The sequence below is a fragment of the Rhinopithecus bieti genome, unplaced genomic scaffold, assembly GCF_001698545.2.
Source record: "Rhinopithecus bieti isolate Rb0 unplaced genomic scaffold, ASM169854v2 scaffold_33652, whole genome shotgun sequence".
Taxonomy (NCBI): domain Eukaryota; kingdom Metazoa; phylum Chordata; class Mammalia; order Primates; family Cercopithecidae; genus Rhinopithecus; species Rhinopithecus bieti.
The window spans coordinates 2,235,415-2,263,144 of NW_016814761.1; the positions used below are offsets into that span (position 1 = coordinate 2,235,415).

Consider the following 27,730-nt stretch of genomic DNA (forward strand, 5'->3'; position numbering starts at 1 on the left):
GAACAGTTAAACAAACCTGGATGAACCTCCAGAAAATCATGCTGAGAAAAAAAAGAAGACAATCCTAAAAGGTTACATACTGTACAACTGCATTTCTACAACATTCTTGAAATTACAAAGTTACAGAAATGAAGAACAGATTGGTGGGTGCCAGGGACTTGTGGCAGGGGAGTCGGGGAAGACGGATGTGGCTACGAAAGGCCAGCAAGAGGGACCCTTGTGCTGATGAACTGCCCTGCGTCCTGACGGCACTGATGTCTACATCCTGATTGTGGTGTGTGTTCCGGTTCCACATGTTACCACTGGGGGAGAGTGGGAAAAGGACCCATATAATTTCTCTGTATTGTTTCTTAACAACTGCATGTGAATTTATAATAATCTCCAAATTAAAACTTCAATTTAAAAAAAAACCCAGCCCTGGCCATCTATCCAGGGCATCAGGATAGGATTTGTGAAAGGTTAACGCTCAGCCCTGTGGGGAGAAATCAGGAATGATCTGCGGAGTGGAATGGGTGGGCCTAAGAACAAGGTGTTCAGCTGCTTGAGGCAGAGAAAATAGAGGTGATGGTAATATAAGTGTCCTAGTGACTGTGGCCAGACACTCAAGTGTTTTACTGTCTGGTCAGCCAATCCCTCACAGTTCAACAGCTGCACAGCTGACCCATTGGACAGTGAAGCCCCACTTAAGAATGAGTAAATCACAAATACAACTTACTTGTCTCAGCACACAGAGAGATAAAGCAGATGACTTCTGAGGCTCACTTCTACTCTATAAGTTTCATATATTAGTGTAAGTCATGTCTCAAGGTGAACTAGGGTGGTTATACTTGCACACCTGTACCCTCACACTGCCTGTCCTGGCTACCCACCTGGGTGGCAGGGTGCTGCATGGCCAGGCCCCGAAGCAGCCTCAGGATAAACGGCAAGGCTGGGCGAGACAAAAACTTTTTCCAGATGTCAGCATCCAAACTGCAAAGCAAAGGAAGCCTTATCAGCAGGTCAGGGAAGCAAAGGCTACCTAGAAACCAGTTGACGACTCTGGCTTGTTTAAACCCCCAGAGAGTGTTTAATCGTGACCCTCTCCGAGTGTCATGAAGAATCACACAGAACCACCCAGCTCAGCTGAAGAGCCAGAAAGAAGTGAGTACTCTAAGTAGAAACCAAAAAGTTGCCATCCTTTTCCCGTAAGCCCCAAGGACTCTGCAGTGGTTGAATGGTCACCCACATAGTTTCCAGAAGGGGTTGGGAGGCCTCAAGGAGGGCAAGGAGCATACGTGAAGCTTTACACCAAGATGCTGATGGAGAAGGAAAAGGAAAGGGCAAAGGGGAGGCAAAGCAGCCCTGCTGCAGGAGGGCTTCATACTTCTTGGCGCTAGGGATGTGCTTTTTCATGTAGTCAAGTGCATTCTGGGTGATCCCCTTCTGGAGAATCAGATCCTTCAGCTGGTGCCCATTGCTATTGTTCTTGATGCCAGCAGCTATTTTACAGAAGCAGTCCAGGAAGACTTTATCATCGCCACTGTGATCTTCATCATACCTAGGAGAAAAGAACAAAGAGTTTGAGGGTATGAAAGGCAGGACAAAACCCAATCATGTCACCCTCTTGGTTAACAACTGTCAACAGCCTAGAGAAGATCAAGGCTACGTTCCCTAATGTGACACAAAGACCTATCTGCCCTGGCTCCTGCGACTCTCCCTGTTACCTGCTATATCTCCCACACTCACAGCTTTCTCTTGCACTCACATAGACGCACACGTGGCTCCATCTCATCATATTCCTATCTCACCAACCACTTTGCCTTCTCTGCCTAGCCAATTGCTACTCTAATATAGTATTAACTATTCACTTCCCAACTAGACTGAGCTCCTTAAAAGCCAGAACAAGGACACAAAAATCTAATAGAAATTCAGGGGATTCTTCCTCATCTCACAGACCTAGTTCAGGGTTTTAGTGGAGACTCTCACTTCACTATATGAAATCCAAGTAACATACTTATCGAAGTTGCAGTACGGTTTGAATCGCTCCACCAAGATCTGCATTTTCTCCACCTCTCCAAAGGAAAGGTACGGGATGATGCGAAGCAGGCCCTGGAGCACACTGGGGTTGGAGCGAACAAAGGTGCTGTTGATCTGGTCCAAGAGCATCACCAGCTGATCCTTGTCACCTGTCAGGAGGAGGTTGCCCTGCAACAGAAAAGAGGGTGGACATGCCATTAATCCAGTCAGGACTGTGGCTGCAGCCAACATCTGAGCCCTAAAAGTCAGCATTTCCATCAGAGTCATCAGGAATACCCCTAGAAGAACTGTGTCTCGGCACTTCTTGGGGAATAACAAACAGTTTCACTTGAGAAATTCGTTCCTAAATTTCCGAGACAGGCCTGTTAATAGTCTCAGGTGGTCAAAATATACCAATACAATTTTCCCTTCCTATAAGAGAATGCAGGCTGCTGGACATTCACATTTAGCTCTAGCCAAATCATTAGCACCAATAAGAATGGAGGAAAATACAGGTACAATAGGTGGAGAGAAATTCTGGGAGTTGGAAACCCGGGTTCTAGGCCTGATTCCACCAGTAACCAACTATGTACCACAGCTGAGGAAATGCCAAGTCCAGGGAAATGAAGTGGGCTGTTCAATTCCTCAATTATGAAATGAAAGGTTGGACTAAAGCCCCTGCCTATCAACGGGGACATGCCACGATTCCATTAATGAGCAGCTTTCGAGTAAAAGACTATCCTTAGCAATTGTGCTTGCTCTGAATCCAAAGATTTCACATTTTAATACAATTATGTCATCATTAGTTGAGTCCTGACATTCCAAAACTTAAGCAGGATCCGTCATCCTCAAGTAGGCTAAGCCAGACACTAACAGGCCTGTTGTGGGCAATGAGACAGTGCAGGCTCTCAGTGCCTGCAGATGGAGGGGCTGGGCCTCACTCACCTTGTCCTCACTCAGGGGCTCAGCATTGGACTCATCTAGAATGATCTCCATGATGCTAAGCACCTGCTCAGCCACAGCTGCGCCCCCACTGTCCTTGCTTTCTTGTTCAGCTACAAGGGCCTGTAGGAGAAGGAGACCCAGTCACTCCCAGAATAAGACCACAGCCACTTACCACTGATAACTGCTCTCAAGGATGCCCTCATGGCCTTATTCCCCAGAAACCATGTGTGTATGACCATGTATATGAATGTGCGTGTATATGCATCTTCTGAGAGGGAGACAAGCATGTGAGCTTTTGATGGCAGGGAAAACAGGAAGTTCCAGATCTCTTTCTTTGTTGCCCCAAGGAGAGGGGCACTTCTTTCCCATTGGTGTGTAGTCCAGACTGCTTAAGGGACTGCCTTCCTCTTATCTCTGATCTGAACTCAGGAAAGGAGCGAGGCAGCTCTTGGGTGCCATGGCAGCAGCATGGGGGCAGGGGGTGAGCCAGCCAGAGGAGAAGGGCAGCTGAACGACCCAAGCCTCTGCACCAGTCAGTCAGAGAGATGAAGGGCTTGAAGAGACCGTGAGTCCATTTCATCTGAGCCCAGAACTGAGATGTCTTTCGCACCCAGACTTCCAAGGCCCACACTTCTTCACCTGCAGCCCATGCTCCTTACCAGGTTTAGGGTCCCCAGCATGACGTTCAAGGTGTTCATTTCCAGTTTGACCAGTTGCTGCCGGTTGACTTTCACCTTCACACAGTAACTGAACAATTTCAGTAGCACCTGACAAGAAAAGCCAGTCAAAACCCATGAGGCCACATGAGAGTGTAGGACGTGGGGGCCAGTAGGAAAGGGATGTCTAAGCAGGGTCTACACCATCAGCAGGGGCTTCTCCTGAAATGAAGAGGACAGGAGGGAGAAGTGGCCCCTCAGGGGACACAGTGAGATGGCTGCACTCTCACATTAGGCTGGTATTCTAAATAGCAGTTGTTTCCAGAGGTAGCTCCATTGGCTGGATATATCTCTACCATCTCTAACACAACAGCAGTGACACCAGTTCCTAATGGAAGAGGTGATGTTCTGTTTGTTGTCTTGGGGGAAATCCCAGCAACAATCCAGACCCTAAATTAAGAGTAAAGAGAATGATCCCAAAGCTCATGGCCTGTGAGAGCTCAGAACCACACAGGTCATTTAAAACAAAGGCACAATAATAACAATACTATATATTCTCATAAACCCTGGGGGAGTGGGGGGGTTAGTGAAAATAACAGTATAATATTTGTGGTGCCTCTCTGGAATGCTCTAATCCTTGCTAAGGAGATTAGTTGGATGAATACCCAAATAAAACCCTATAATGCAAGAAAGAAATGAGTTACATTATAAAATCCATTTTAAAAACAACCACTATGATAATGGTTAACACAAGTGCAGTTATTTGGGGAAAGACGGTCAGATGCTGGCTCTATAAAGAGGTATCGGAGAAGGGAAGTGGGCCAGCAGGACGGGAAGAGGCACGCCTAAGAATGTAGTGCTAACTGCCAAGTCCTTCACTGGCTCGCACTGCTCCATGGCACCACGCTGCCCTCTAGGGTAAAATGACACAGTGGCCATAGCTTCTTTCCACAGGGGCCTCTCCCAGTGCAGAAAGGCTGGCCCCCACACCTTGCTGCTCCCAACTCACTGTTAGAAGGTGGCGTCCCTGCTTGAAATCTCTGATCCCTGCGAGTCTGTTAAGCATGCATTCCAGGCCCCCACACTGGGCCATCACACCAGCCATTTTATACACTTCTTCTTCATCTTCTTCTTCATCTAGGGGAGAACGGAAGCCAAGCAACAATGGAGGGTAAGGTGATGATGGGAATAAAATAGGCCAGGATAAAACAGCCCTCTTCCTGGCTGATGGCTGCCAGACCTTTTCCGTATCTCCAATAAAGATACAGCCAATAAAAGGGGTCAATGATGGATGATATTAAACTATCCCACTCTCAGTAGGAGCTTTTTCAAAGTTTCAAGTCAATTAAAATTGCTTACTCAAATGTCAAAGTATGAGCACCAATACCATCAATGGAGTGCGGGGGGAAGAGGGAGTTAAAAATCAATCTGAACTCCAGTTCACTGTTAATTGCATTTTCCTCTAGAAGTTTGCTGGTTTTTTTTTTTTTTTTTTTTTTTTTGAACCCTCAGTGGTACCTGCATCATGCCACAGACACCTCTATTTTTCCTCAATTGAAGAAACAATCTCCCCACAGTTCTGATGTAGAGGTACAAGAGAGAAGCTCCTGAGAATGCCCCTAAGTCCCAGGGCATGAGCCGCTCATGAGTCCCGAGCCTCAGATCCCATGTGCAGCGCCATCTGTGATCTACCTGTGGTAGAGTCCAGGGACTCAATGAACTCCTCCGTGGCATCGCCCAGCAGCCCCCGCATACGATAAACAATCCTCATGGGCTCTCCCTGAGCAGAGAAAGTGGAGAAAGGTACTTAGAAACAGGCCCAGACAAATGCAAAGGACTCCATACTTGGTCCTGCTTAAAGCCCCAGCAATGTGGAGAGCCTCTATTTTTCTACAAGGTCTCAACCACAGCATCTAGAATCCAAATGCACAGCAATTCACTTAGGGGAAAGAATGCTAATTTTATTTTGTGTCTACTAGAAGCTAGGCATTGTATGAAACATTTTAAAGACACTATCTCCTTCCACTTCATTAGAACACTATGTAATAATTTAACAAATATTTATTGAATGTTTTACTCTGTTCCAGGTCCTATGCTAATTAAGTACTTTATATGATCCTTTTACAAAAGGTTACACAGCTCGTTCAAGGTTACCAAGCTATAAGCGGAGGTCTAATTCTAAGCTTGGACCTTCCTCAGGAGTAGAAACTCTCTCCTGTCAATAGGGACTACTACCCAGGACAAGAAAGGCCATTTAAATCAAAGAGCTTTGACTCAAGCCTCGGGAATCAAAACAGGAAAAGAGAGTACATCAATCTTTGCCTATAGAGATTCGGACGTCTTCATATAACCATACAAGGAGGGGGTTCATCCACAATTCTTTAAGCTAAACCCACAATCTGATAGGAATAAGAATCAAGTCTTTTATAAATGACAAAATTACAGCAACTTCACTAAATTGGAGGATCAGGAAAGTTCACTATATTTCTGGCACTGAGCACATATATTAATATTATTCTCATCTTGCAGACTAGAAATTGGAGCTCAAAGTGACCCTCGATGAAATCCATTGGGGGATTTGGCAGCACACTGATTCAAGCAGCCTGCCTCCAAGTCTATGCTTAGCTTCAGGACAGGAAACACTGGAGGAAGACAACCTGCCAGAAAGGCCAGTTGCAGAAGTGTTTCTGGCTACGGAAGCCCGAGAATTCCTCAGAGAGAGAACCACCACAGACACTGAACACAGAGCAGGTTCTAGTCAGTAGCTAAAGAGGTAGGCTGCTTCTCAGGGAAATGGAGGGAAGATAGAGAAGGGAAGCTGAAGTCCCAGAACAAAGGCTCTCACAAACTCTGGACTTTGCCAGAAAACGACTTCTAACTGGATTAAGCACATCAATGAGAGCCGCAAATGATTCTCAACTTCTATCTTGCTTCGCCATTCAAGGGAGATACCCTTGTGTAGTCTGTGGGTTCACTACCACCATTTACAAGAGTGCCCACAGAAGCTTGGTCTTAATTTTTTATGTGCATCAGGGATTAAATCCGTATTGTTCTGTTTTGAAGCTAAAATGTCTGTGACAAGATGTATTGGCTGGGACAGTTCTCTGCCTGTCCCTCGGCCAACAGTGCAACACCGACCCAACTGGCAGTAGACCAACAGTCAACAGTGACCAGGATTCCCAGCCCAGTGGGACAAAAGAAAGGAGAGAGGCGGAAATATGTAACAAATTAAAGACCAAAATGTACAAATAGTATACTACCCATTTAGTTTCTCAAACTCTACAGAAGTATTTGGGACCAAGTCTAGAAAAGTTTGCTGTGCATCTCAGCTACACTAGTTTGCTGTAATTAAGTTACTTACCTGATTCATGTACTAAAGACCTCTCCTCCCAATAGAAATAAGAGAAGGAAGAAATGGCAGTGGGAGAGAGAAATGGAGGGGAAGAAAAAGAAACAGGAAGACAGGAAAGGAAGGAATGGAGACTAAGAAAGGAGAGAAAGGTGAAGGGGACCATCTAATACGTCCATAAGTGGACAAATAGCATCACTCATGATGACCAAAAGGCCCAGAGCGCTGGACTTCCTTCATTTCCCTTTTCTCCTCCTCAAGAACAACTGCCTGTTTGAGCCTCCATTCCCCAATTAGTAAAAGAGAAATGATGCTCCTTGACACAGCTACTGGAAAAATGTTCTACTAAGTGAGCAGGCCCATAAAAGCTGAGAACTAATCTCAGTTGAAAGGTGTCCATATTGAAGGGAACAAGACAGCAAGCATTTCCAGCACAGAGCCTCCTTCAACACCCCCTGGCTTTCAGTCCTTGGGGTTTGACAACTTGCAGAGCCCAGCAAAATGCTTTTGCTTTCCTGAAGATTCATGAAGGTCATTAAATGTCCTTCCATTAGTCAGATGCCTCCAAAGGAAAACAAGATGATTGGTTTTTCTCCACACAACCCCAAACAGGGAAAGTAAAGCCTTAGAGAGCTGCTACAAGCCAGGTAATTGATGATGAACAACGGCTCCTGCTGGTTCAAGTCTGCATAAGTCAAAAAAGTTAAACCACACCTCCAAACAAGAAAGCAGGCACATACCTCATTCGTGGTACACCAGACTTTCTTGTAAACTTCAGCCACAGGAAGGTCCAAACTAATGATTTTATTGTTCACTAGAAGCTGAACAGAAAAGCAGGTGAAACTGTTATTCCAAATAATTGTAAGACAAGTAAAATCTAAGAGCAAAGGGCATCTTATGGCAATGGTTCATAATTTATAACTTTTATAAGTCGTGGACCTATCAACTCTCCCACTCTTAAAATATCCACATGTATGTAAAACACACAGAATTTTGTGCAAATTTCAGGGGCTGCAAACATCCCTAACCCACACATGGGCTCCAGCTTAGACACACCCACTGGGGACCTTCTCCTGCAAGTTCAGCACCAGAAAAGGCTTTTCACTATGTAAAAATGTCAGACCCTCAAGGGTCTGCCAGAAAGTAACTGACACAGGGATATAAACCTGCACAGCGGGTAAAACGCCAGTATTTAGGGGTTCAGTAACTCAGACTCACCAAGAAGGCTCTGCCAGAGGCAACAATAATAATAAATACCCACCACCACTACAACCAATAGTCACTAACAATATGCTTACTTCCTGCCAGGCACTGGGCAGAGCCCTTTACAGGTTGTTAACCTTAGCACTAGGTGAGGTAGAAAGGTGGGAATCATTAACCCCAACTTATAGAGCGGGAAAACTGAAGGCCACCTGCCCCAAGTTAATCAGCTACTAGGAAGAAGTACCTGGATTTGGTTAGACTAGGAAGAAGCCCCTAATCTTAAATGTGGGCAGCACTGTCCTATGGTCATTACCTCCATGCCACTGTCATCTTCCAGGAGAGCCACTAAGTCACAGTCCTGGCAAATCTTGTTCTTTATATCCCTCATCAGCGGCCCGATGCCTGGCTCATTGCTGCTATACGGGTTCCCAGGCATCCTGCCCTGTAAGAAGTCTTCTTGTTGGGGATCCTTCTCCAGGGTCACAAAGAACTCAGTGACTTCATTCTCCTCCTGGAGGACAGAGAGAAGGGTGGGTGCATCAGAATGGATGGCAGAGGTGGAGATTTATACTATGCTACCTTGTTCTATGGATGCTCAAAGTAAACACACCAAACTCAGCAAGCCCCCTAAACATTTAAAGATATAAAGGACAGGAAACTCAGAGGTACTTCCAAAATTCTAAACTAACTCAAGTAGTCTAAAATATCAAGCATCTCCCCTGAAACCCTAGGGTGAATTAGGAGATAAAGCCTAACAAAACAAGCAGACAAAGAGTGACATATGAGAGATATATTAATGAAATGGGGGAAGGGGTGCGAGGAGGGACTTTCCTTCCTCCTCCTGCCAGTCTCATGTGATGCTAACCAATTTGGGGCCAGAGGACTTTGTCACTGATGACCCTGAAGTCAAGAAAGGGGCTTCTCTATGGGACATGACACTCAGGTTCACACCCCCAATGAGCTCTCATTGCTAGCTCTCATTTCATGATACTAGTGTTCATCCTTCTTCAATAGCAGGCAGGGTTCTCTGTATAATACTGGGCTTCCACACAGCTCAGGCTAGAGAAAAAAACACACGCTGCACATGTGCACAAAATACAGGGCAGCTAAAGAAGGAAGAGAGTAAAAATACCTTTATATTCTAGCTCAATACTGCTTCTTCCACAGCATGTTGGATTGATAAGCTATGGGATTTTGGTAATGGAGGTTAGACCTAGTTTTTAAAAAAAACATGATTCTTTACTTGAATCTAAGAAATAAGACCAAGGAAGGTCATTAAATGCCCCATCGTTAGCAAGAGGAAAATTATGAGGTTGCTTTTCTTTTATGCAGTGGATCTTCTTTCACTAAAGACTAAATGGCCCACAGCTGGTACAATTCCCCATAACTTTAATGAATCACCGACAGGCTTCATGGCAAAGTGGCCCGTGCTGACACTCAAGAGCCATGGGAAGCACCACACTGCTTACAGGATAAATGATGCTGCAGAGCCTCTCGAAGATGAACACCGGGGTCCGGTAGTCATCCAGATTGTAGCGCTTGGCTGTCTCAATGCACACGGCCATGAAGGCCTTGGTTTCTGATTCTGTACCTGCCAGAAATCAAAGTGGCCAAGTTAGGAAAGAGCCTCTCCCATGGAAGCTGAAATGAGACTTCTACCTGAAGTACCATCACTGACAAATTATTTCTGCCTGGTCAGTCTTTAAATGCCCTACACGGCAATATCAATAGTTCAAATTGGAAATTTGATGCTGATTGATTTTATCCTCAGACCACATTCAGTTTGAAACCCATAACACCCAAGTCCACACACTTCATCATGGTTGGCTGTGTACATGTCTTGCTCTCTCTCAGGATATAACCTCCTCAAGGGGAGGGACTATGCCTTATTTAACTAGCATCTCCTTGCCCAAAACAGGCACTCAGAAAATGTCAAATAATCCTGTGTTCCAGTCAAATCAAAAGGAAGTTATAGTTTTTAGCTTCATTCTAAAAGAGTAGGTAGAATGTCCCCTATAAGCAAAAAAAGACACCTTAAAGTAACATGAACGTGAGAAAATACGGTCTTTAAAAAATAAGGTCTTGTGAGCACTTCGAGCTCACAAGTTGAAGACCAGCCTAGGCAATGTGGCAAAATGCCATCTCTACAAAAAATACAAAAATTAACTGGGCGTGGTGGCACATGCCTATAATCCCAGCTACTTAGGAGGCTGAGGTGGGAGGATGGTTTGAGCCCAGAAGGCAGAGGTTACAGTGAGCCACGATCACACCACTGTACCCCAGCCTGGGCGACAGAGTGAGACTTCAGCGGAGGGGAAAAAAAAAAAAAAAAGTCCCACTGTTGCATTCCTGGGTGGGTCTGAATTAAAAAAAAAAAAAAACCACGGTAAAGGTCCCTGACAAAGTCACAAACCAGTTCAGTATGGCAGGATGAAAATGGCATCAGAAAGAGTTCCATTTCGGGCAATAAAGCAAACGAGGTTCCCTGACCTACTCCTCACTCTCCACCACTCAAAAACAATCTAAAGTGTTGAATAAAAATGTATCAGTGAACTGCCACACTAACACAGAACAGCCAAAAGCCAAAAACTAAGAGAAATCGGGAAGCCAGGGAGATAAGCAAAACATGAGTCAGTTTTTGCATTGAGCTTTGGTTTCCATTCCCTGCCCAGATTTGAGAGGTGGATAAAGCCCGGAATCCACTGAGGCAAAGAGTCTAGCAGAAAACCCCAACCCCATGCCCCACAAATACAAATATGATACCCCAAAAAGCTACACCCTTGGTGCAGAGATCAGCTATATACTTCCGCCAACCAAATAACTGAGGAAATTGACTTTTCTTAAACATCACCATCAAGTGGCAGGGAAAAATCTCCTCTGAAGACTTGTAATGAGCTGTCCCTTCATAGGGGTTTGTGGCTCAAACCTCTTACTACCTAGGAGGTCTGAAAATCCTGAGGCTCAGAACTGGGACAGCAGTGCCCTGCACTGCCTCAAAGAAGCAGTGCTTTATCTTCTCTGGAGAAACCCATCTTTGGCCCAGTCCTAAAGAATTTCCATAGATAAAGCTAAAAAATATGAGGTCACAGTCAAAACTCATAAAACACAACAAGACTTTAAGGTATCATGAGTAAGAGCCAAAATAACAAACTGCAGAATCAGGCCTGTAAATATCTCAAATTTTAGAATTATCAGACACAAATGTTTAATATGCTTATAGATCATATAAAGGAGGGAAATACGAATTTTTAAAAAAGAGACCTCAGACCTGTAATCCCAGTATTTTGGGAAGTCAAGGCGGGTGGATCATCTGAGACTGGGAGTTTGAGACCAGCCTGACCAACATAGAGAAACCCCATCTGTACTAAAAATACAAAATTAGCTGGGCATGGTGGCACATGCCTGTAATCCCAGCTACTCAGGGAGGCTGAGGCAGGAGAATCGCTTGAACCCGGGAGGCAGAGGTTACAGTGAGCCGTGATCACACCACTGCACTCCAGCCTGGGCAACAAGAACGAAACTCGATCTCAAAAAATAAACAAATAAATAAAAAAGAGACGATAAAATCTAGAACTACAAGAATTCAACAGGTTGATTAAACATTCATACCTAGTGAAGAAAAACTGAATTGAACAAACTGTCAAAAATGCAGCATAAATACACGATGAGATGAACATTATGAAAGAGAGGAGAGATACAGATGACAGAGTGAACATGGAGTTTCACAAGGAAAAGAAAGAGAACACAGCAGAGGGGATTAAAGAGACAATGGCTGAGAATTTCCAGACTGATAAAAAACACCGATCAGAGAGCCTTTGACCCTGTACCACTCTATAAGCTCAACATGAAAAATCCAAAGTGAGCCCAGCTCTAGAATTTAAAATTCCAAGAGCCAACACTTCGTCAAGAAATGAGCCTCTCCTTGAATGCAGGGAAATGTTTGCCAGTCCTCCTCTGGCTCTGTAGAACTGGAGGAAATTGGTCGAATGCACCTCGCCAGCCCCAGAAGGGACAGTGTCTCAGGCTCCAGGCCGCTGGGCAGTGCTACCTGTGGTCATGTCCTCCAGCATCTCCAGCAGCATGTCCTGCGTCTCATCGATCAGCTTGGTCCTCTGAACCACCAGCTTCCGCAAGCACAGGTATCCATTCAGCACAGTACCCACCAAGCGACTTTTAAAGTGTCTTTTGATAGATTCCACCTCAACAAAGGAGGAGAGAAGGCCTGTGGAAACAGGAAAATGTTGCTGTGAGAGCTCTGGATGAGAACATAAGGAAGGTCTGTGTCTCAAAAGATTATGAGCAACTCAAAAAGCAGGGAAAATCTGCCTTTGTGCACGGCAAGTGTTCAACGAGCAGAAACAGTCAATAGCAAACAGGGTATCAAAATCATAAACGTATCAATACAGAAAAAAAATGCAGAGCTTAAATCTGCACTAAGGTCAGTACAAGACAGAAGAGAGTCAACCCCAGTACCCAAGGAACTAAGGGTTGTCCCTAAAACACTAGGATGCCCTAAAGGAAGGTCCAGGAGGCTCTCTTTACCTGTGAGACTTTTAAGGGCATAGCCCTGCTGCAGATCGGTACTCAGGGTAGCCTCCTCCAGGGCCAGCAGACGGGCTATTTCCTAAACAGGATGACAAGTGTAGTCAGTGTGACAGCACTGCCAAGGATACCAGTTACCTCCACCACTGTCCCAGGAGCTTGCAGCACTAGACACTCAGGAGTTATATCTTCTTAATCGAATCCTTGCAGAACTCCTTTCCAGGAGGCCAAGAACAGTTGCAGCGCTGGTAAGGGATTGCTTAAAAACTGTAAACAGTCTAAATGCCCCCAAGAATTTGCTATAGCCATATAATAAATATAATAAAGTCAAAAAAAATTTCCAAACCCTTTCAACAAATATTTCTTCTCAGCAAAAATAAACCAACAAAACACCATGGTAGAGTTTATATCCAGGTACAATGAAGGGGGAATTAGGGAAGGGGCTCTCTTGGGCAATAGGGTAAGATACCTTGGTGATGAGGTTGCCCACATAGGGTAGGACTCCCCGAGCTGCCAAGTAGACTTTCCAGTGCGCGGAAGTGATGAGCTTCTGGTAGAGAGCCAGGTACTCGGCCGCACACTCCCCAGCTATGCTCAGCTCATCCAGGTAACTGCCACCAGGAGGGACAGGGCACTCTAGTCAAGAACTCTAACATTTCAAACGGCTCCAAGGCTCCCCTTTCTCCTCCCAATCTTTCCTATCTTCTGCTGTCTGTCTCTCCTGCTTCCTAGAGGGAGGAACAGCATCCAAGAAAGCTCCAATTCCCACATGGGAATTTCCCACACCTAGGAAGCACTCAGAGCACACCACAGGGAGTGAATGCCACAGAATCTAAGCATTCACATTGTGGCACTGATTGCTATGAGAGAATTAAAGAAGATAATGCATGCCAAGCATTTATGCACTCAATCTCGATAAATATTAGCTGCATAAGATCTCAAATATTAGCTGCTGCTGCTAACACCTTCACCACCACCACCACTACTACTATCACTAATAGTCAGCTTCTTAACACTTTGTTGTTTCTGGGGTCTTCCACAGGGAATGAGGTGTGCCTTTCATTACCCTGATCCATGGATTCCCCTGGGAAAGATGAAAAGGCTCTAGAGGAAGTCTAACCACCCTCCCCATCCCACTCCCAAACAGTACCTGGTAAGTAGGTCCAGGACCTGCTGCTTGCGGCTGGGAATGGTGGCTAGAGCTTCCACAATGGTACAGGCTGCCTGCCGTGCAGCCTGCGTTGCTGGAGTGAAAAGCACCTGCAGGACAGGGGAGAGAAGAGGCCATAGGCTCAGGGGATGCCCTGCCTCACCAGGCCTCCAGCAGGGCAGTCAACTGCCACCCATCTAGGAGAGGTCTTCTGGGCAGCTCTCTAGGAAAATATTAGAGGTAAAAATCACCAGCTAACACAAGACTCCAGTGTTTTAGATGGGGAAGGGGGCTGTGAAAGAGCCCTGCTTCTGCATGGAGACTTCTCCATCAGGAGTTGTGAAGAACACACCTACAATAAGTGAAGTAGGAAAAAGGGATCTTCCTTAGCAAAGATCATTCTTTTTTGGGGACACTTATATGCTGAATACTTTGATTTAATGTAAACCAAATATTTCTTATTTTATATATCAATGGACAAATGCATTACCTAACATAGAATTACTTTAGCTAGAAAGAAGAGGGAGGGGAAGGACAGCAGAAGATATGAGAAGTGGAAGGAGAAAAGGGACTATGGTCAGGGAGGAAAGCAGAAAGCACAAGGAGCTTGTTGAGATAAGCAGAGGAAATTCTGTTTCGGCCAGCCCACCATGCTAGCCCAACAGCTACAACCAAGAACCTGTACTCACTCCCTATTTGAAAGGAAGCAAGAACAGCAAAGAGAAAGAAGGGATGGCAGCACAGACACATGGTGAGGGGCAGAAACACATTGCTCAGAGTCTGGGGTCAGGGGCGCAGGGGGTGAAGAGTCCAGAAGTGGCCACTCACTTGTCGCAGCCAGTTGTTATGCCCCAGTTTGAGATCCAAGGGGGAGGTCCTCTTCCCCCGACGGCTCAGGAACTGTTTCCACCTCCACACATACTTCTCAGTCAAATACAGATGGCGGAGCTCGGATTTGCTGGGGGCTTTCCCATTGCCATCTATCCCTGCAAGGCCAAGGTTGCAGGGGTAGGTAAGTAAACAAGAGTGACAGAAGGCAGGGCTGTCAGAGCACAGGCAGGACTTCCCTGCAGCTTGAAGAGAAAGACATACCTCTGATAGGAAGACACTTCTTCCAGGCATCATAGGATGCCTTGGGGTCTCTCTTGAGCCACAGTTGAGCCTGGGCATGGATCTCATTGCAGTATGGCTTCACCGTGGTAAGGGCCTCGACGGGGACATCCTGGAGGAGGCAAGTGGAGCAAGGTGAGGGCGCTCAAGGGCACGCCTGAGCCATAGCCCCAACAGCATGGCACTGGTGCCCCAGGAGGTGACGTGCAAAGGCAAGAAGATCAGGAGGATCAACATGTGTATCTTTTATGCCCAAATATGTGTTCCTGTTAACCATTTTGATCCAATTTAGCAGCAGTATCTCTACACTGAGCTTAAGGTCAATGATTTTTATTGTGCAGCAGAAGCTGTGGCTGGCTTCCTACAGACAATCCTATAGCACATACAGTAATTCCTATCCCATGGCTGATTTGCAGTTTCCCAAGCATAAATCTTCCAAGGGTCACGAGCAGCCTCCAGCATGCAAACTGTCGCTAACTAGAAGCAGCCTGTAGAGAGAGAGAGCGCCACAGACAGACACTCCAGGCCAGCGCATCTCAAGCTGTTTGGCCTCAGAACCCTGTTGTACTCTTTGAAAATTATTAAGGACTCCAGAGAGTTTTGCTTTACATGGTTGTATCTATTGACATTTCTCATGTTAAAAATTAAAACTGGCTGGGCGTGGTGACTCACGCCTATAATCCCAGCACTTTGGGAGGCCAAGGCAGACAGATGATGCTTTAGTCCAGGAGTTCAAGACCAGCCTGGCTAATATGGTGAAACTCCATTTCGATACAAAACACAAAAAAATTAGCTGGGTATGGTAGTATACACCTGTAGTCCCAGCTACTCAGGGGGCTGAGGCAGGAGGATTGCCTGCAACAGGGAGGAGGCAGGGGTTGCAGTGAGCTGAGATCGTGCCACTGCACTCCAGCCAGGGTGACAGAGTGGGACCCTGTCTCAAAAATAAATACATACATAAATAAAAATAAAAAACTGAGAAATTCTTAAGATATTTGTTAATTCATTTAAAAGAAGAGTAAATCTATTATTTGTCAACCTAAATTTTATGTTTTCCAAAGCAAAAATAACCTACAGAAAGACGTGGCACTGTTTTACATTTTTGGTAATTGTTTAATGACTGCTTTATAAGTCATCTGGATTCTCATATCCGCTTCTATGGTCAAAGTGTCATGACAGGTTGTTTTGGTTGAAGTATATGAAAAACACTTGGCCTCATACAGATATACAGTTGGAAAAGGAAAGAATATTTTAACAGCTTTTTCAACTAGTTATGGATTTTTTTCATTGAGACTATACCAAAACTCAACAAATTCTAGGGTCTGAAAGATTTGCTGTAGTATGGACTCTGAAATCACATCAATAAACTTTTCATAGTTCATTACACTAACCTTCATCTTTTACCTGGCAGGATACTATAACATGCATTGGTCATTTAGAAAACACTGGTTTACACAGTTATGTCGGTTCTTCTTAAAGCCCACTTCATTCATTTTGAGGAAAATATGTGCCAAATACCTAAGCCTGAACAACCACAATTTGCCCATCAGCCATTTTTTTTCAAGCACAAGCGGAGATCCATGGAAAGGCAACTGGTTTGGCTTGCATCTCACACAAGTGCCTTTTCTCAGCACAACTGCTGTACTTGGGGTGCAGCAGAGGCACTTTCTGTGTACTCATTTTGTCACACTGAGCATTACACAGATTAGTAACCAAGAGTGGAGATTTAATAAAATTAGTTTGTACTGCTTCATCAAGGATATTCTTGATGAAGCCGGGTGGCAGTGAAGAACTGCACGGGGCCACCGCCTTGTCAACCTAAGGCACTGGCCATCTCCCCAGCAGCAAAGATTTTGTACAGTCAGCACAAACATCACAAGATGACAGGGGCAAATAGTGTCTTAGGACAATCATGAAAATAACTTTGTCCTCACAGATCTCTGAAAGTCTTAAGAACACCTCGGAGTCTGTGAGCCAGATTTTAGGAACTGCTGCTCTCACTAAGTTACATGGAGCAACATGTGAACATCCACACCAGGCCTCAGTCCTTACAGGGCAAGTAATTCTGTGAAAAATCTCCCTTTGCCTCACACTGTGGAAACAATGATGGTCATGTAGGGATGGGTGTCCTCTTCTCAACCAAGGGCCGATTTTACTTGCTGGGAATCTGGGGGAAAATAATCCCTCCATCAAAGGGAAGGAAGCAGAGTGCCCAGTGCTGCCTTTTCTGAAGGCAGCTTCAATGTCCACCCTCCCCACATCATAATCCTAGTGCTTAAGCAATCTTCCTGCCATGAGGACTCTGTTGCCCATAAGGGATGGCCCATCAGACAGAACAGGAGTCAGAAGGACCCAAGGCCCAATCCAGGGCAAGTTGGTGGCAGAGCCTTAGGCATGGCCCAAAGAAAGAACTATGGCCTGCCAATTCAAAAGCTGATACAAGCAAGTCAATCTCTGGCTCAGCTATAGTTATTTTAGGCTAAAAACAAACTTGGTTTCATTTATTCACTTAACAATAATTTACTAAGCAGCTATTACAGATGTTATACCACCCTATATACTAGACATAAAAAGTATTACTAAGATGGTCCAGGCCCTGGATTCAAGGAGCTTACTGCTAGCCTAGTAGAGAACTGACCCTCTAAGGAGCAGCTAACAAAGCAAAGGAAAACATTCTAGGCAAACAAAGCAGGAGACAGCCACAGCTAACATTTGTTAAGGATTAACTTAGGCAGACACTGTTTTGATCTCTTAGTCTGCATTATGTCATTTATTTTTCACAACACTTCAAGATGGAGACTATATTCCCATTTTATAGATGGGGAAACTAAGGAACGACTTGCGCAAGGTCACAATGCTAATAAATGGAAGCGCTGGGATTTGAACTCAGAAAGTCTGCTTCAGAGCCTGGGATTTCTATCACTGCACAGCACTGCATGTGCAAAGGCACAGGGGTAGGAAGGACACAATGCTTTCTGGGGGCTGCAAGTTATCTAACATGACTGGAAAGAGCTCAACCTTCACAGCTAGCCACTTTGCTCTCTGCTTTGCAGTTTCATGTTTATTTTACTTCAACCATCCTTCTCAAAATCCCAACCCATGTCTGCTGAACTCAGGCAAAGGCTGCACGGGAGCCACTCAGGTGAGGTGGGCTCAAGGCAAAGCAGAGACCATGAGGAGGCAGGGCACACTGCCAGGGAATGAGGAGGGCGGCCGCCCTGTCCTTCCCTGTTAGACCCCTGCTTGGCCCAGTACCTTGTTCTTCTTGCTAGTGGGAGCAGGTGGTTTTATCAGCTTCTGCAAGATCCTCAGGCACATGAGGGTAATGTTCTCAACCACCACGGGAGTCTTAATGTTCACAGCCATGAGGAAAAGGCTGAGAGCTAGGGATGGTCAGGAAAGGCAGAGTCACAATCAGGAACACTACACACCTGCTCTGCAGAGGCCACCCAAGCATGTTTCCCTCCTCCCCTCCCATTCCAGCCAGGACTGCACCTTGGAGCCTCCTTTCCTTTCTCTGAAAAGCCCCTAACTCACCACAGCGTAACCGGAGCTCCCAGCAGCTGTCCTCCTTGGAGATAGAATCTGTCAGCAGCAGCATTTCATACTGTAGGCTACTTGCCTAGAAGGCAATGGGAAGAAACATGAGTCAAGAGGGTCAGCTCCGGTCCAGCGACTCTTAACTATTAATACAATTTCTGGTTCTAGGTGGCTCCAACAGAGACAAAGGATAGACGGAGACCCTTGTGCTCCAGGCTCTTCCCTGGGAAAACCATTCTGGAATAATGTTCTGCCCCTTCCCTCCTCCGTCACCGCAGGACCTGGGAGGGGGATGCTGAGGAACACAAGGCGTGTGAGGGGGAGTGAGCGAGGACAGCTGGGCCTGCTAGGCCGGCTCACCAGATCGGGGTTGGCCCAGTGGCCCTTCAGGGCTGTGGAGACCTTGCCAATAATCAGGTCATTCATCTGCTGAGTGGCTTCTGGGTTGTCTCTGTGGAAGCAAAGAGAAATGGAGTCCTGTAATTCACAATCAGCTGTGACACTCCCTTCCACCTGAAGGGGCCCAGAGAAAATGAAATCAATGTCTAAAGCTACCTGGCCCCAAATTTTCTACTTCCTTCCCAGGGGCAAGACTACGGCTTTAGCTTCACAAAACCGTGGTTGGTAATAATAACGGGCCCATCACAGCCGCCTTACCTATGAACAGATGCTAACTGAGGGAAGAGCACCACCTTATGGGACCCATGTCCCAGGCGACAGAGCCCTGTTGTCTGGTGTGACACATCTCCAAAACCTAGATGTCAACTCTTAGTCTTGGTCACAGCTCTTTCCCCGACCTCTCTATCTGCCTGCGTGTATGTCATTTTCCAGGAGGCTCTCACATCCTAGTTTATGTCTCTTTGTAGCAATGTTCCCATTATTAATAACAAAAAACAAACCTATCACCTCACTCTTGCTTCCCAAAATACTGAATAAGCCCCAAAGTCCTTACACAGGCCCACAAGACCCTACAGGATCTGGCCCTCGCACCCTCTGACCTGATCCTCCTCCCGAGTCTTCCCTACTGTATCCCTGTCTCCAGCTACACAGGTTCCCTGTGATGCCCTAGCATTCCTGGCACGCGCCTGCTCTCAGCTCCCCACTTGCTACTTCCTAGGCATGCAGCCCACTGCTGAGACATTGCTATGGCTGGCTGCCTGCCTTCACACAGGTCTTTGCTCAAGTATCACACCCTCGGGAAAGTCCTCCTTGACTACCTTATCCAAAACAGCACGCCTTCCTGTATTCGGGGTCACCATCCCTGCTTTATTTTTCACACAATCTTATTTCCTGACATTATATTGTGTAATTATTTGTTTATTGCAGTTCTCCCCACCTAGAATATAAGTCACACAAGGATGGAACTTTATTCCATTTACCACTGTATCCCCAGAGTCTAGAACAGTGCCTGGCATTCAGCAGCTGCTCAATAAATAATTGTTAAGTTAGTGAATAAATAATATAGCAAGTACCATTTATCAAGCACCTAACATGTTCCAGAATTTATGCCACACAAAGTAATCCACATAGCTCTGGCTGTAGGATCTGGGACATACTAAGCACTGGACATGCATGAGTTATTTACTGAACTACCTCATCTATCCTCAACCACATGCTTTTAAGGTGGCTATTATTGTCAGGTTTTTGTTTTTGAGACAGAGTCTCACTGTCGCCCAGGCTGGAGTGCAGTGGTGTGATGTCGGCTCACCGCAACCTCCGCCTCCTGGGTTCAAGCAAGTCTCCTGCCTCAGCCTCCCAAGTAGCTGGGGGTACAGATGTGAGCCACCATGCCCAAGCAATTTTTTTTTTTTTTTGAGATGGAGTCTCACCCTGTCGCCCAGGCTGGAGTGCAATGGCGCAATCTTGGCTCACTGCAACCTCTGCCTTCTGGGTTCAAGCAATTCTCCTGCCTTAGCCTCCTGAGTAGCTGGATTACAGGCATGTGCCACCACATCCAGCTAATTTTTTGTATCTTTAGTAGAGATAGGGATTTTACCATGCTGGCCAGGCTGGTCTCAAACTCCTGACCTGCCTGCCTTGGCCTCCCAAAGTGCTGGGATTACAGGTGTGAGCCATCACATTTGGCCCTATTTTTGTATTTTTCTTTCTTTCTTTTTGAGATGGAGTTTCGCTTGTTGCCCAGGCTGGAGTGCAATGGTGCGATCTTGGCTCACCGCAACCTCCACCTCCTGGGTTCAAGCGATTCTCCTGTCTCAACCTCCTGAGTAGCTGGGATTATAGGCATGCACCACCACACCCAGCTACTTTTGTATTTTTTGGTAGAGACGGGGGTTTCTCCATGTTGGTCAGGCTGGTCTTGAACTCCCGACCTCAGCTGATCCGCCTGCCTCGGCCTCCCAAAGTGCTGGGATTACAGGTGTGAGCCACAGCACCTGGCCCTATTTTTGTATTTTTAATGGAGACGGGGTTTTACCATGTTGGTCAGGCTGGTCTTGAACTCCTGATCTCAAGTGATCCACCAGCCTCTGCCTGCCAAAGTGCTGGGATTACAGGCAAGAGCCACTGCGCCCAGCCTACTGTCAGTATTTTTCAGATGAGGAAAACACAGGCTCAGAGAAATTAAGGAAACTGTCCAAGGCATATAGTACAAGTTACCAGATACTGAAATTGAGTCTTTCCAGTCCAGAGTCCAAGCTCTTAATCCCCAGGCCCCACTGCTCTGCTCCACTATCTTCTTTCATGTGAGTCTTTCTTGAATTCAAGTGTCTCTCTTCCCTTCCCTCACAAGGACTCAGGGATAGTTTCCTCAAGACACTGTACTGGAACCAAAAAAGCAATTCACTCACCTACACCCTGTGTCTCTTTCTATCTTTCCTGTTATAAGCTATCTAACCTGCTGGGTGGTCAGAAGCACTATTCTGTGCACCCTCTAACGCTCCTGGCATGGCTGCTGCCACCATCCCGAGTGTCAGTAGGAATCACTAGGCCCATAACCATGGTGTGGGTGCTAACCGAGTTAGGAGGCACATGAGCTGGCGGACCTCCTCCCGCATGGCTGCAGCCCCTCGGCGAAGATTATAATCAAAGAGCTCCCGGATAAGGCCCTGGGAGACAAGGATGTGCCTCAAGGCTGGGTTGGTGGCCAGGGCCCGAAGTAGTGTGATACAATGTTCTGTGACAGCCGAGGCGCAGCCGTAGCACTTGGTGGAGGATGTATGGCCACAGCCCAGGACGGATAAGGCACGGTACTGGCTGGCAGTGAATGTGGGCTGCACAGAGGTCCGGGATGATTTAGTGGCTGCTTCCCTCTGCTGTAGGTCATATTCCAACAACTCTTTACGCGAAGCAAAGACTTTCTAAGAACAAAAAGGTAACAATAATGGGAATTAGCAATTAAAATAAGAAGAGGATGTTAATTGGAAAATTAGTTTTGCTTTAGAAAAAACTTTACATGCATTATATAATTTAATCTTCTCAATAACCCAACCGGTTAGATGCTTTATCTCCATTTTACAGAGAAGGAAACTGAAGCATGGAGGCACTCGCTTGACCAAGGTAAGTGGCAGGGTCCGAACTTAGACTCAGATGGTAGGCTCATGCTCTTAACTCCCATGTAACAAAGACAAAGGTCAGAAGCTAATACACGTGTAGCAAAGATGGCACTCCAGCAATTTGGGGTTGAGGGGGGAGGTAACTGGATGCTCTCCTTATCTGAGGTACCTCTGTCTATGGCTAGCCTCCCATCTCATGGAGATTAGGTCTGTGACACTGCAACTGACACATGGCCCACCCTGGTTGATTGCAGTTGGTGTGCCCTTACCCTACAGCCCGCAAACATCGCATATCAGAAAAAGAGGGAACAGAATCTTGGCACCAAATTTTTTAAGACCAGTAACCCCTCTACTAAGAGATAGGTTGTTAATGGCTTAAAAAAAAAAAAAAAAACCCATATCTATGCTACCTTCCCATCACCAGTATGCTCAGTTATCTAGCATGAACTCAGCATTCTGACCAGCGCCATAAATCACGGTGGGGGAGATGCCGTTTGGTGCAGCTGCCTGCCTGCCTTTTCAGCTGGATTGGGCAGGGACAACACCAAGACTTGGACTGCTGGATAAGAGAGCAGCAGGACTGCTTTGAAAACAATGCCAGTAACACTTGGACAAAATACACCCAAAAGCTGCTCCCCGCTCTCTACCTGGATGATTTTGGAGAGTTCATCAAAAGAGTTCTTGCAGTCTCCACAATACTCCTGAGCCAACTGCAGGATGTACCGATTCACACTGGCGGAAGTGGAGCTGATGCCCCCTGCTGTTCCTGAGTCATCCTGCAACCCCAAGAGGTAAGCTGTCAGGCTTCTCACCTAAGGTGATCTCACCTAGGAGGCAGTCTTCTCATCATGACCCAAGGCCTTCTCCAAATGCCCTTTGCAGCATGGGATTACCTGTGGCTTTTCTGGAGCTGCCTCATTCACTTTGCAGAGCAGGTTTTCCAGCTGTGGCCGATGTCCCATCAGCTGATGATACACTCGATCAGCTTTATCCAAAAGTGTATTGATGTTGGATACAGCCTAGACAAGAAAAGACAGGGACCTGAGTGAAGGCTTTTTAGCTGATGACTTTCCCTGAGTAATCCTCATTGCTAACCATTTACCAGAACATTTCCTATGGGTCAGGCACTGTGTTTCATATACATTATCTCTGTTCTTCACAATAATCCTTCCAGTGAGGTGGGTATATTATTTCTAATAAAAATACAATGCACATCTGTGATACATAATAATACAATGCTGAGAGAAGTAACTTACACTAGGTTACACAAGTATTAAAAGTATGGCTGGAATTAGAATTTCTCTCCTTCTGACTCCAAAGCGAAATGTTCTTCTGTTATCCCTATAGGTGCCCCCTTTCCACTGTTCTTTAATATCTAGAACCTCACCCCTACCCATATCATGCAGGCTGGGAACTAGCACTGGACAAGTTAATACTGAGGGAGGACCAACAGCCTCAATATGAAGCAGTCTGTGGAACAAACGCAGGGCAAAGCATCCAAATCCAAAGTTATTTGTACCTGGAGATACTCTAGTTTCATTACCAATCAACACTTTTCTAAAATCCTATGCAAACCATGTCTTCCAATATAACACACCTTACGCCATTCTTCGCTCCCACCCTAAAGCTGGGTCCTGAAACATGTTGAGTCAAAGAAGGCTTGGACTAGAAAGTAAAGTGCACTGCACTGCACCAGCTCTGCCCAAAGTCCAGATCAAGGCCACAGCCCTGAGTCTAGGCCAAATCTGGCCTCACCTTCTTCCGGTCTTCTTCATTCTCAATGGGATCCACTGCACAGCAAGGTTTGGCATAGAGCATGAAGTCGAAGCGGGCATATTTACAGAAGCCACAGGCATTGCAGAGGAAGGGATCCTTTTCATCATAGTTGATGGATCTAAGTAGCCAAAGCGTTTGGGTCAGTGAGGTGACAAGGTTGGGTGGGGTAGGGGTCACTCTGAGGAGATGGATTGTGCCACACTTCCATACTCTGGTAACCACTGCAGGGGCTACTGAAGGGACAATAACAAATGAATGACTTAAGCAGCCAGGTAACAAGAAAGCAAGACCCAGAGCTAACCTTCTGGACCTCCCTCCGCCTTAACCCTCCACCCCTGCCTCAGGACAGGCACACTCGTGCACACATGCACATACACACACTCACTCTCTCTTCTTCCTCCTTTCTACCCTTGAACCCACTCTATAAACCCGTAATTCTCTAAATGTTCTGAGGGAATCAGACACTGCAATCGCTCACACTGACACCATTATAGAAAAACAACAAGGAATGTGCACGGCCCTGGCCTAGGGGACGACCACTGACTTACCTGCATTTGTGACACTGGTACACATTCTCTCCACAGTTGCCACAGACCCCTGGGTTGGCAGGGACTGAGGCACTACAGCGTGGGCACTGCAGGGTCTCTGTGGAGGCCTGGTAGTTTTCATAGAAGTCTGCAAACTCAATCATCAGATTGGAGGCCACAATGGGCAACGGCAGGTCAATCTTCACCTCTGTCTGCCCAGGGGTCAGCTGAACCTTCTTGGCTTTGTGCCAGCGAGCTGGCCTAGGAAAGACAGACAGCCTTGAGATTTTCTCATCTAACCTTCAGTGGTAACAGTCTGATGAGACAAAGAGGAAGACTGTCCCATGTATTTTTCTAAGGCAATTAAGTGGTTACTCTAAGGAAAAGAAATCTGGCATATAACAGGAAGCCAGTTTAAAAAAAGTTTTCCACTACCTTTTCTCTATAAAAAAAGAAAAGAACATACAAGTGCTTTAAGCTGTTATATATGATACCTTTTGAAATTCCAGGAAAACAACAGAAGTATATAACAAGGGAAACCACGACTCCAAAAGCATGCCACACTGAAGCCTGTAAGAGGTGCAATGATGATGCATGCCGCCAAGTTCCCATCCTGACAGCAACCATGGAAAGATAAAGCTAGGCTGTTTTAGAGAGGCAGAGGAAGAAAATCAGGGTCTGAACCAAGTGCTAAGTCAAGTCATAAAGAGGAAGGTATGTAATAATTTTGGGGTGATTATATTCACACAATGAGAGCTAATATTTACTGAGTACTTACTATGTGCTAGGCTCTGTTCTCAGCACCTGACACATACTAACTCGTTTAATCCTTAAAATAAAACCCTGGAAGTGGGGCCCTACCTCCATTTTATAGTTACAGAAACTGAGGTTAAGCAGCTTCTCCAAGGTCACAGAGCTACATAGCAGAGCTGGGATCTGAACTCAAACAGTCTACCAGCAGCTCTGCTGACTCCACACAGTGAAAAATCAAACCCACCTCCTCTGGAGGGGAATGGGTCATCCTAATGCGCAGCATCTACTTTCAGGTCACCAAGGGGAAACTAGGCTTTTCAAGGCGAGAAGAGAAACCTCCCTAGGCAGCCTTCATGGCCACATGTTGCTGTGGTACACGAGCCTTATTCTGCCTCTTGGAGTAACAGCAATACTTCCATCCTGTGTGCAGAACAGCTCTGTAAGTCTTACTATTCAAATAGCATCGACCTGTGTTCTCCATCCAGTAGCAATGCCTGAGAGTTCAACAAAAGGCGACCTGTCTCTGTGAAAGTCAACACTATAACCCATGGGAGTGCCTCTCTTGGCCTATATACGACATTCAGTCACTGGGAAACATGGGCTAGGAAGATCCAGTATCAGCAGATATAGAGGAAAGGCACCATGAAGAAATTGAAGAGTGTGTGTACTAAAGAAGCTTCTTGAGAAATAACTTCCTGCCCTATGAGCAAGAGCATAGCTGTCTTCATCCAAGAAATGACAATTACTTCCCAATACAGAAGGTTTTATCTAAGACTAGAACTTTACATAAGAATAGTTAAAACGGGCCTGAGAAGCCTGGAGGTCCCCTCACTCAGCTTCCCCTCCCTAGGCGGGCTGTTGAGGAGCTTCCAGAGACCCCTATGGCTCCACTGGACTAATTTAGAAATAATCTTTGTCAACATCCTTAGAACTGTTGTTTCACTTTTGCCCTTCAGTCATGAATGGAGTGGCCAAGAGGATGCACTAGGCCTCTAGGGATGTGCTGCCTTACTCCATTCCAGGAACCAAAGGCAGCAAATGAGCTTGAGCCTTACAGACCTGCTGCCCCTCCCGAGGCCTAAAAAGCCCGTACTTGTTTTTCAACTCCACGATGGCCTGCACGGTTCGGTTATTATAATACAGGTTGATGGTCCGCACCATCTTGGTCCGTTTCAGATCCCCGATTTTCACTGTCACTTTGCTGATGGTGTGACTGCCAATGAGCTTCACAACCTGCTGGGTGGTGGTGTACCGCGTGTCCACTTTAATGGAAGACAGCTTGATATACTAAACACAAGAGTTCACAAAACATGGTATTAGTTCAAGACTCATACTGCCTTTTAAAAAATTCATCAATGTAACCCATTCTTCATCCACAAGATGAAGTTTCTATTTAATTTTTTTAAAAGTATTTTGTAGAGATGGGGTCTCACCATCTTGCCCAGGGTGGTCTCAAACTCCTGGGCTCAGGGGATCCTCCCATCTTAGCCTCCCAAAGTGCTGGGATTATAGGCTTGAGCCACCGCACCGAGCCAAGTTTCTATTGAAGGTAATAAATGTGGCAGATAAAAATTCCTACTATCGGTGACCAACCATTAGGAGAGGAACATCTGTGTGATAACGATCCATCTCTGGAAACAAGAATCCCACTGGGCCTATTATAGGCCTCAGGACTGTCCATGTACAGATATTACTTACACAGAACGGCACTTCTGGATTATTACACACCAGGCAGGGATCACTCTCCAGGTAATAGCCATCAAACTCCACTAAGCCAGACAAAGTGCTAAAGAAGAAACCAGTCTTAGCATGAATAAATTTTCATCTTAGGAAGCACTGAGCTTCACAAAAAAATCATGAGAAAGCCATGGCTTAATGTCCCCCAAAGTGAGCCCCACCCTAAAGAGAACTCAAGGACACGGGAGAAATCCCAATAGGATTACGAAGTCACAGGAAAGAAATTTCAACTAACTGACCTTAGATGCTTTCTAATCTTTGATCTATCCTTCAGAGGAATTCTAAAAAGCAGTAAAATTTGACTGAAGAGTCACAATTAAATTTACTAAATTCACTGAACTATACATTTAAAACAGGTGAATACATAAATGATCTCAATAAAGTTTTTTTTTTTTTTAAAGAACAGTCACTACTAAACCACAGAAATAATGCACTGTCAATTTAACCAATATCCTCTTATAAAAGTTTTTTTTAAAAAAGGAAGACATTTTCTTTAGATTTGTTTTATCCTATTTAACTTAAACCCTTGAAACTAAAGACCACTTTTTTTTTTTTTGAAACAGGGTCTCACTCTGTCACCCAGGCTGGAGTGCGGTGGCTTGGCTCACAGTTCATTGCACCCTTGAACTTCTGGGCCCAAGCCATCCTCCTGCCTTAGCCTCCCTAGCACCTGGGACCACAGGTACATGCCACCAAGCCTGGCTAATTTTTTTAAAATTTTTTGTAGAGATGAAGTCTCACTATGTTGCTCAGGCTATACAGACCTTTCTACATTACTATTCACCAAACCCTGAACACAGCAATGACATTTTGAGTACCTTCTATGTGCAAGACCCTCGGCTACATGGAGGGGATGGGAATCTCAACTAGGCAGATTGACTCTTCTCTCAGGGGCTTGCCAATTCCTATGTAAGAGCCTATCAACATTCAAATAA

The 27,730-nt window shown here is 45.7% G+C and overlaps 1 protein-coding gene across 4 annotated transcripts in view; it reads right to left on the bottom strand.

Annotated features, from left to right (window-relative positions):
* UBR4 (ubiquitin protein ligase E3 component n-recognin 4) overlaps positions 1-27,730 on the bottom strand; it is a 146,427-nt gene that overhangs the window by 20,100 nt on the left and 98,597 nt on the right. For all 4 annotated transcript variants that reach the window (XM_017851965.1, XM_017851966.1, XM_017851967.1 and 1 more), the window contains 26 exons: positions 26,757-26,844; positions 26,152-26,345; positions 24,327-24,566; positions 23,758-23,896; positions 22,896-23,021; positions 22,650-22,778; positions 21,464-21,807; positions 18,851-18,941; positions 18,488-18,572; positions 18,206-18,333; positions 14,933-15,062; positions 14,669-14,826; positions 13,841-13,950; positions 13,160-13,301; positions 12,691-12,772; positions 12,197-12,370; positions 9,618-9,739; positions 8,462-8,659; positions 7,686-7,766; positions 5,289-5,376; positions 4,606-4,733; positions 3,600-3,707; positions 2,941-3,060; positions 1,994-2,184; positions 1,364-1,537; positions 870-969 (listed from right to left, as the gene is read on the bottom strand). In XM_017851965.1, the coding sequence (XP_017707454.1) occupies positions 870-969; positions 1,364-1,537; positions 1,994-2,184; positions 2,941-3,060; positions 3,600-3,707; positions 4,606-4,733; positions 5,289-5,376; positions 7,686-7,766; positions 8,462-8,659; positions 9,618-9,739; positions 12,197-12,370; positions 12,691-12,772; positions 13,160-13,301; positions 13,841-13,950; positions 14,669-14,826; positions 14,933-15,062; positions 18,206-18,333; positions 18,488-18,572; positions 18,851-18,941; positions 21,464-21,807; positions 22,650-22,778; positions 22,896-23,021; positions 23,758-23,896; positions 24,327-24,566; positions 26,152-26,345; positions 26,757-26,844 (3,670 nt within the window). The remainder of the gene's footprint in view (positions 1-869; positions 970-1,363; positions 1,538-1,993; positions 2,185-2,940; positions 3,061-3,599; positions 3,708-4,605; positions 4,734-5,288; positions 5,377-7,685; positions 7,767-8,461; positions 8,660-9,617; positions 9,740-12,196; positions 12,371-12,690; positions 12,773-13,159; positions 13,302-13,840; positions 13,951-14,668; positions 14,827-14,932; positions 15,063-18,205; positions 18,334-18,487; positions 18,573-18,850; positions 18,942-21,463; positions 21,808-22,649; positions 22,779-22,895; positions 23,022-23,757; positions 23,897-24,326; positions 24,567-26,151; positions 26,346-26,756; positions 26,845-27,730) is intronic.